We start from the raw sequence: 9,136 nt of genomic DNA on the forward strand, positions 1-9,136 counted from the left end.
TGGTCCAGCTCAGGACCACAGGCTGTGGAGGGGTCCCACGCCCTGCAGAATTTTTATTCCACCTCTCCCACCTGGATGCCTGGGAAGGGTTTGCACGCTGGCACTGGGATGCTGAGCAAGTTTCCTGAAGCCAGAAGGCTGCAGCCGTGGGAAGAGGCAAACTCTTCTTCTCCCGTGGCTTCCTCTCGCTGCTGGGGCTCTTTCCTCCCCAACATCAGCCTGGCCCCATCTCCAGCCTCTCCTCCTGCCACCTCCTGTGCTCATGGTCCCATGCCAGGCTGAACCCAGGGTGGGGTTTGGTGGGGCCATTGTGGGTGGGAAAGGGGTGGCCCATGGAAGCCCACAGTCCCCATCACCCTGGGTATCTCCCAAATCTCCTTGGCCTCCTTTTTCTGATTAATTTAGACCGGCACATGCTGCTGGAAAAAAAACAATTCCCAGCATTGGAGCAGCCAGGAGGTTTTGTGGGGTGGAGGGGGACAGTCCTTAGGGATGGAGGCCACCGAGTGTCCCCAGAGCCAGAGGGGCTCCAAGAGCTGAAACCAAGCTCCATCCCCCCAAATATTGGTCCTGTGGAGCTGGGGGGGACAAGGAGGCACCTCCAGATGTGTTCCCCCACCCCAGCATCTCCCCCTGCTCCAGCAACCAGCCACGCAGCTGAACTGTGGCCCCCAACGGTGGGTGGCAGGGAGGGGTTTGTGCCCCGAGCCTGGACCACAGGGAGCTCAAAGGAGCATTTGAGCAGAGCCCCTGACCCCCCCCCCGCCATGGGGTGCCACGCATCCCGGTGCCAGCCGCGGCAGGGACTGTCCCACCGCCACGTGGGTCCCCACAATGGCCATTTGTCCCCCAGTTGGCCGCTGCATCTTGACTCTTTCCTCCCCTTGGTTCCTCTGTCTCAGGGCTGTGCTCCGTTCCCTCTGCAGCTCCTCGCACATCCCACGGGCATCCAACCCACAGCACCCACCCCTGGGTGGGCACCCAAAGCTTGGGGGGCTCCAGCGTGGAGCTCACGCATCACCCGAGCGCTCGAGGATCCCTTTGATGGGAAGCGACACACCACTGGGATGTGTTACAGTCACCCCGCCGTGAGCTGAACAGCTGGGCAGTCAGTGTGAGGTTCATGGTTGGACTGGATGATCTTCAAGGTCCTTTCCAACCGAGATGATTCTGGGATTCTGTGAGATGCGGTGTCACACGTGCGATGACACCCCCGTTTCCAGCTGGGTCACCCCATCCTTAACCACGTCCTGAAGCCATGGGCTTTGCAAAACCAACCTACATTTGTTTTCCAGGGGGAACCACCTCCCCGCAGCCACCCCGATGCTCATTGCATAACGGAGGAGACCGGTGCCTAAATAAACCCGTACGGTTCCCCGGAGGTGCCGGGCTTGTGACCACCATCAGACGCAGCCGTCGGTGATAAATAGGCCAGGGTGAAGCTGATCTGGGGGAAGGAGAGTCGGTTTATAGGAAGGGCACAGCCCTACGAGGTGTCCTAGCTCTGCTGGGGCTCCCCAGGGGCCTCTGCTCGCCCCGGCATCCGCAGCAGCACCGCACCAAAATAGTTTTGGGATCTGGGACTCGGCCTCTCCGAGCTCCCGCGGTGCCTGAGGAAGGAGGATAATGAGTCCCCACGTGCCTTTGGGGCTGGGAATGGGTCACGCCGGGCTTGTGCCACATCCCGGCCCTGGGAGGACGGAGGGGACACCCCATTGCTCCCCGGAGTGCAGAGGACACCCCATACCCCGTGTCGGCGTGGAGGGGAGCGGGGCGGTTTGGCCCCATTGGAGATGCCACCAGGGTCCCATTAAACCCTCTGAGTCCCCTTCTTTGTCACTTTGTTACTCTCCAGCTTTGTCCTGCGCTGGCAGAGCCCAAGCTTGCTTTCCACCATGCGCTCAGCCCTTTCAGTCCATCACCCCCCACCCTAGAACCCCCCAAAACCCCCTTTTTTGGGCCTAATTCTGCCCCTCGCCGCCCCCCCCCCCCCCCCCCCCCCCCGTCGCCTCCATCCCCCCCTTCGCTTTTCCCCCTCTTTTTAATGTGGGGTTGGTTTTTTTTTTGGTAATTCTCCCCCCTCCTTTTTTTTTTTTTTTTTTTTTTTTTTTTTTTTTTTTTTTCCCAGGCCCAGCCCAAAAATAGCTGCTCGGCGTGATGTCACCGGGCTGGTACCCGGTTCGTACAGTCCCTGGGCCAATCGGCGGCGGTGGCTGGGCTGCTCCAATCGCCGGCCGGGGAGGTGATGTCATGGGGGGGGGGACGACGCTGGGGGCCCCCCGGGTGGGATGCTCCGCGCAAACCCCCCGCACCCGCGTTAAATGAGCCCGGAGAGCGTGGAGAAGCAGCCCAAGCGCCGGCGGTGGGGTGAGTGTCGCCGGGAGCGGGGGGGTTTGGTTAATTGGGGAGCGGGGGGGGTGGGGGGTGTTTTTTGGAAGGCGAAGGGTTGAAAAGTTTTTCGGGAGGGGTTGGGGGGGAGGAAATTTTTCCAGGGGGTCACTGGATGTTGCTTTCTGGCCGCGACACCCCTCTTTGTCCCCCTCCCCACCCCTCCAGCATCCTTCTCGCCGGGGCAGCCCCCAGCCCAACATTTTGGGGTTCTACCCCTGTCCCCCCCCGACCCCCCCCGAGCAGGCACGGAGCTACCCACGCCCACGGTGCGGGGGGTGCAGGGATGGGGCTCAGCATCCTCTGTCTCGCCTCGCCCCAGCATCCCGGGGAGGGGTTCAGCACCCTCAGCATCCTCAGGACACCCAGGGGGGGTGCGTCGCTTCGCCACCCCCACTCCCCCACCCCCAAAATGTGGGCGCAGGGGCGCGGAGCCCTCGCCGGGGGGGCAGGACCAGGCTGAATTATTGATGGTGCAGGATGCTGGCGGAGGTGACCTACTCTCAGCAAACGCTGAAATATTTATTCCAGGAGGGGGGAAAAACGAGGGGGGGGAAGGGAGGAGGCGGCTGCCATCCTGCCTCTCCCCCGGAGAAGAGGGGGGGACAGCATCCATCGCTTCGCAAGCTTCGAGGGAGGGAGCGGGCCCCCCCCTCCATGCCTCCATCCCCTCCCTCCATCCCTGGGTGCTTCTTCCAGGGAAGGAGATGGGAGATGGGGAGCGGGGGGGGGCGGTCCCCACCATCTCAGGGGATCTACAGTGGAGATGAGGGTGTGAAAGCGGGTTGCAGCCCTTTGGGGGCCGAATCGGCCGCCCCCCCCCCGCCACGTGTGCCTCACCGGGTCGCACCCGCAGCCTCCCTGCGCTGGGGGTTTGAGCGAGGTTTTAGCCTTGGGGGGACAGATTTTAGCTTGGGGGGGACAGGTTTTAGCCTGGGGGTGACAGATTTCAGCCTAGGGGTGACAGCAGTGGCAGGGCCCCAACCCGACCCCTCTCCCCATGGGCTGGGTTGGGGGGCACCGGGGTTAGGAAGCAGAGAGGGAAGGGAGCTCAGCAGGGAGGGGTTTCCCTCTTGGAGGAGCCCCCCAACACCTTGAACAGCATCTTCATCCAGCGAGGAGGAGGGGGGCTGGCAGCCCACCACCCACCTCCGCCCCAGCCGGCAGCACCCCCGGGTGGAAGATGGACCTCATCTTCCCCCCCATTTTGGGTCTGATGGGGGATTTCTCCATTTTATCCTCCAGCTGGGGCGTGAACGCCACGTGAGGTCTGGGAGAAGGGTTTCTGTAGTATAAAATATATCCAGGTCCCCCCTTCCTCTGCAAATGCAGGGAAAATGAAAATTTAGGGTGTCAAGGCAAGGAACAGGGAGGGGGTGGGAGGAAAGCAAATGCTTTCAGCTGCCTGTTCGCACACAGGCAGCTTTGAGCTGGGCTCTCCGAGCTCCTGGCACAGCCTCGTGTCGGCACACGAGCCATCAGAGCATCCCCACCCTGCCTTGGCACCGCGCTTGGCAAGAGCCGCCGAGGGCAAAACCCCTCAGCCAGGCGAGGGGGAAAGCCTTTGGGTGGGGGTACATCCCCGGGTAACCCCCAAACCCGACCAGCTCTGGTTCTGGGGGTCACCTAAAAAAAAGAGGGGAGCATCTCTGGGGAAGGTGGCCCCACATTTTTTTCCTGTTCCCTCCTGTCAGCAGCGGGGGCAGGTTATTTGTGTGATCCCTGTGTCAGATCCCAGCAGGATGGGGGATGAGGGGTCAGGATTTTTTGGGGAGCCCCCCCTAGGTCGAGCTGGGTCTGGGGGAGCTGGCAGTGCCCTGACAGCCCTGGGGTGCCTGTGGGGTGCATTGCCCCTTCCCTGGGAGGGCTGCAAGGATATAACTCTCCCTATTTTAAAGAAGGGAGGGATTTTTTCCCCCGCATAGGAACAAAACCCATGAACAATCCCAAAAACCAAACCCAGCCCCCGCTCTGGCACAGCTGGGAAGGACATTTCCGTCGGGAAACCCCTCTGATGCCACCGACACCCGTTTGTGTCCCCAGAATCCCTGGGAAAGGGGGATAGTCCCGGTTTATCCGGGTTTTAATGAGCCTCTGGGTGCTGCTGCCCCCGTGCCAGGTCCTGTGCCCACCCCGAGGCTCTGCACCCTGGCAATGGGTGGGGGGGGTCCCAGGGGTGCCCCCACGTCTGAGCCGCAGCCACGGGAACCCCCACAGAGGGTCCCAGGGGGATGCAGGGGAGGGTCCCGGTGTGTCGACTGGCAAGGGGCAAGCTGAGGACTGGGGGTCTCTAGACACGAGTGGGGTGGCAGCAGGGGTGGGCTTGGGTTGCAAAGGGGTTACACTCCTCTGGGGGGGGGGGGGGGGGGGGGGGCCTGTGTGTGCGTGTAGGTGTGTGCACGCATGTGCGTGCGTGTGCATGCTGCTCCCGGCACACGTGTGGGTCATGCAGAAGTGGGGCAGCCCAGAGTGGGAAGGGCTGTGTGTGTGCCAGGCATAGCCCCCCGCCTGCTGCCATCGGCCCAGGTCCTGCCCATCACACACCAGTCTGTGCCCATCACACACCAGTGCGTGTCCATCACACCAGTCTGTGCCCATCACACACCACTGTGTGCCCACCACACCAATTTGTGCCCATCATGTCACACTAGTGTGCACCCATCACACACCAGTGGGTGCCCATCACACCAATTTGTGCCCCTCACACCACACCAGCGTGTCCCTGTCACACCAGTGTGTGCCCATCTCACCAGTGTGTGCCCATCACACCAGTGTGTGCCCATCTCGCCGGTGCATGCCCATACACCACACCAGTGTGTGCCCATCACGCCACACCAGTGTGTGCCCATCACACCACACCAGTGTGTGCCTGACACACCAGTGGATGCCCATCACACCAGTCTGTGCCCATCACACACCAGTCTGTGCCCATCTCACCAGTGCATACCCATCACACCACCCCAGTGTGTGCCCCCCCAGCCTCCCCAGTGTCCACGTGACCCCGCGGGGGCCAGGCATGGCCAGGTGATGTCCCCAGCCCCTGGGACACCCCATCCTGATCCGGGCTCTTTCCTCCCCCAGGCCCCAGGAACACTCTTGCTGCAGACGCCCGAAGATCTCCACGCCATGACGCTGGCTGGTACGGCACCATCATGGGGCCACATGGGGGGTCAGCACGGCTTGCCCAGCCCTGTGTACCCAACCCTGGCACCTACCCCACGCTGGGGTACCCCTCGTTTGAGCAGAGTCCCATCCAAACCACCCCGGGGATGGCTCTGCCTGGGGCTAACCCCTGCCCCGGGATGCTCACGACATCCCAGTGATGACAGGTCATGGGTGGCATAAAGCACCTCAGCCCTGCGTGCCTCAGTTTCCCCTTTTCATGCCTTTCTTCCCCCACCGAGATCACCCTGCTCACAATATCTGGGCAAACTTCAGTGCCAGCCACCCTCCCCATCCCAGCCCTTCCCCGGCACGTGGTAGCTCCATCGCGGATGCCTGGCAAGACTGCCCCCACCCCTCTGACCCCAATCCCACCATCTCTTCCCAGCTTACAAAGAGAAGATGAAGGAGCTGCCTCTTGTCTCCCTCTTTTGCTCCTGTTTCCTCTCGGACCCCCTGAACAAGCCGGCGTACACATATGAAGGTAGGAGCCTGCTGCCCACCCACGGTCAAGGGGTGCATGAACTGCGGGGGCTGCAGATCCCCCCTTGGTATGAGCGGGGTGACCCTCAAACCGAGAGAGGTGGCTCCGCAGTGTGCTGGCACTGGCTGGAAGCAGAGGGCTGGGTTGGGGTTTAGGGGGGAGCTCAGGCAGCCCCACAGCCCCCCTCTGCCGCGGCTCCGCTTCACGAAGCGCCGGGCGTGGGCTCGGTATTTTTAGACAGACGGTGCCGGGTGATTCAGACTGATTCATGTCAGCGAGTCCAGAGGCAACAGTGGCGATGGAGGAGGTTGCCCAGCCGTGGGGGGCTCCTTCTAGCTACCCTTGGGGGGCACTTTGCCGCTAGAAAGGGTCTTCATGGTCCCATTCCCAGTCCCCAAAGGAGGACTGAGCTCTGGCCTGCTCGGTCGCCTCTCCCTCAACGGGATCCCCAGCCCCTCAGCTCATCCAGATATTCCCAGGTCAGCCCCTTTGATGGGGGTCTTGGAGTCCCCCACCCCAAGGTCGAACCACAGGGGTGAATTCGGGGTGTGAGGATTTGGGTGAAACCCATGGAGATTAAGGAAGGTTGTGGCCTACTTGGGGGGCTGCAGGTGTGGGACCCCAGGATGGTTTGCTCAAAGGGGCGGGACGCACCTGTGCCGGCGGTCAGCCCATGCCCCTCTCCCAGCAGACACTGTAGACCTCACCTGGTGCGTCATCTCCGACATGGAAGTCATCGAGCTCAACAAACGCACCTCGGGGCAGTCCTTCGAGGTCATCCTGAAGCCCCCCTCGTTCGACGGCATCCCCGAGTTCAACGCCTCCCTGCCCCGGCGGCGTGACCCGTCCCTGGAGGAGATCCAGAAGAAGCTGGAGGCAGCGGAGGAGAGGAGAAAGGTGGGTCCGGTGGCTCGCACACCATGGGGACGCACAACCTTGCACTCAGGGTGCTTGCTCAGCAAGGTACACCCACTTTTGGGGGTGTCGCCGAGTTTGGAGAGGGTGGTTTTGGCTACGATGGGAAGGGACTCATGGTACCCATGGCCATTGTGTCTGCTTTGCCTGTGCAGTACCAAGAGGCTGAGCTGCTGAAGCATCTGGCAGAGAAGCGGGAGCACGAGCGGGAGGTCATCCAGAAGGCCATCGAGGAGAACAACAACTTCATCAAAATGGCCAAAGAGAAGCTGGCACAGAAGATGGAGTCCAACAAGGAGAACCGCGAGGCCCATTTAGCAGCCATGCTGGAGCGCTTGCAGGAGAAGGTGAGGCCCTGGTGAGGAGGGTGGAGGGACATGCTGGGACATCGGACCAGGAGGGTGTCACAGGGCACTTGGGCACCCTGCATGGCTCTTGGGGTGGCATTACCCCCTGGGGACACCACCAAAGTGGGAGCCCCCTCTTCCCTTCCCACCCTGCAGCAATACCCAAATGCAACATCCCACCCGGGGTGGGGGGGTCCTGCCTGGGGACCCACGGAGCCCAATGCGTCCGTAGGCTCACGAGCGGTCGGCGGGTGGAGAGCTGGGACCCATATCTTGTCCACAGACATGCAAAGCCTTTGCTTTCCCCACATCCCACCCTGACAGCCTTGACCCACTGCTTGCAATTTTCCCACCTCCCGGGTGGCAGATCTTCCCCCGGTGCCTTCCCCAGAGGCCGTGGAGCCGTCAGCTCCCCGGCGGAGCTGGAGGGGTCCGTGCTGCCATGCTAGGAGATGCTTCCACCCTGCCAGCCTGTGCAGACCTCTTCTCTCTCCCCGAAGCAGGTCTGTTCCCAACCTCAGCACGGAAGGTCCCACCCTCACCACCTCCAGCTCCCTCCAAAACATCCCTTCTGCAAGGAGCTCGCCCAGTGCCCTTCTCCAAACGCCTCAGCTAGCCTTGAGTCAGAGGCAGAGAGCACGAGATAATGAAGGACAATCCGAGCTAACCCCATCTCCTTGGGGCTCCCGGTCCATCCCGTCTGGTTGACGTCTACCTCCTAGCTAGAGGGCGAGGACAATCTGTCCCTGAGTGCCTCCACAATCCTTAAAACACCCCAGGGGAGGAGAGGACGCTGTTGACCCATCGGTGGTGTCCCTCAGGGGATGAACCTCGCGAACGCTCTCGTGCCTTCGAACCCCTCCGAAGCCGCTGGCCTGCCCGTGGGGACCCCGAAGTCCGTCCAGCTAACGCGTGTCCCCCCCTCCTCCTTCCCTCCTCCCCCCCTCCCACAGGACAAACACGCGGAAGAAGTGAGGAAAAACAAGGAGCTCAAGGAAGAAGCCTCCAGGTAAAGAGGCAATGGTTGGACTGACAGCTCCGGGGAGGTGGCGGAGGCTGCCGCAGCGCAAGGTCGGATGGTGGAAGGGTGGTCGTTCCTCTGCTTTCTTTGTTCGTGAATGTAAAGAGTTGACAAGTGAAGCCATCCTATTCGTTTCGGGGAGGGTGGGGAGGGAGGAGAAAGGAGGGAGGGTGGGCGGGAGGGTGCCGGCTTCGGGATGCCCATCTCCTTGGTGGGTCTCATGCACCACCCGTCAACCAGGTCCGGAGGAGACAGCCAAGGGCTGGCGAAGCGGAGGAGGTGGCCCCCCCCAGGGAAAAGCCAGGGGGGGACGGAGCAGGTGGGGAGGGAATGGGGGGGGGGGAAATGTGCGTCGTGTGTGACTTTAATTTAGTGCTGGGCAGGCAGGGCGGGCAGGTGGGCATCCCTCTGACTTCTTTCTTCTCCTCCATCCCACCCCATTGGTGGGCAGCAGCATCTCTTGGTGTCCCTCCCTCCTTTTTTCCTGCCTGGACTCAGGGCCTCTTGCCCGGAGTGGGTGTTATTTGCCAATAGACCTTACAGAACCATTTTGGGGAAGGGGAAGAAATGATCCCCCCATTGGAAGTGGTCAGAGAGTGAGGCTCACTTGCTCCAATGGCTTTATCCAGCTGTAGGAGATGCTGCTGATCCTTTTCAAGGGTGAAGCTGAAAAGCCTTGTGACTCCCCAAAGAGCTGCTTTTTTTGTAAGAACCTCCTGAGAATCATCTTTGTGGGAAGTCTTGGATGAAATCCCCTTTTCTGCTGTGGAACAGCTGGAAAGTCATCGGCTTTTAGAGGTGGCAGCTCAGATGGTTATT

The 9,136-nt window shown here is 61.5% G+C and overlaps 1 protein-coding gene across 4 annotated transcripts; it reads left to right on the forward strand.

Annotated features, from left to right (window-relative positions):
* Nucleotides 1-2,262: 2,262 nt before the first annotated feature.
* Nucleotides 2,263-8,436, forward strand: STMN4 (stathmin 4). 4 transcript variants are annotated; one of them, XM_074864657.1, is made up of 6 exons: nt 2,263-2,367; nt 5,470-5,527; nt 5,939-6,034; nt 6,723-6,931; nt 7,105-7,296; nt 8,250-8,436. In XM_074864657.1, the coding sequence occupies exons 2-6, from the start codon at nt 5,515-5,517 to the stop codon at nt 8,307-8,309; spliced, it is 570 nt and encodes a 189-aa protein (XP_074720758.1). In that variant the 5' UTR covers nt 2,263-2,367; nt 5,470-5,514; the 3' UTR covers nt 8,310-8,436. The 4 variants fall into 4 exon arrangements, with proteins under 4 accessions (XP_074720758.1, XP_074720755.1, XP_074720757.1 ...); XM_074864654.1 differs by lacking the exon at nt 8,250-8,436 and adding an exon at nt 7,800-8,241; XM_074864656.1 differs by lacking the exon at nt 8,250-8,436 and adding an exon at nt 7,800-8,241 and having other exon boundaries at nt 6,726-6,931.
* The last annotated feature ends 700 nt before the right edge of the window (nt 8,437-9,136 follow it).

This window comes from Strix uralensis, chromosome 3 (assembly GCF_047716275.1).
Source record: "Strix uralensis isolate ZFMK-TIS-50842 chromosome 3, bStrUra1, whole genome shotgun sequence".
Classification (NCBI taxonomy): Eukaryota; Metazoa; Chordata; class Aves; order Strigiformes; family Strigidae; genus Strix; species Strix uralensis.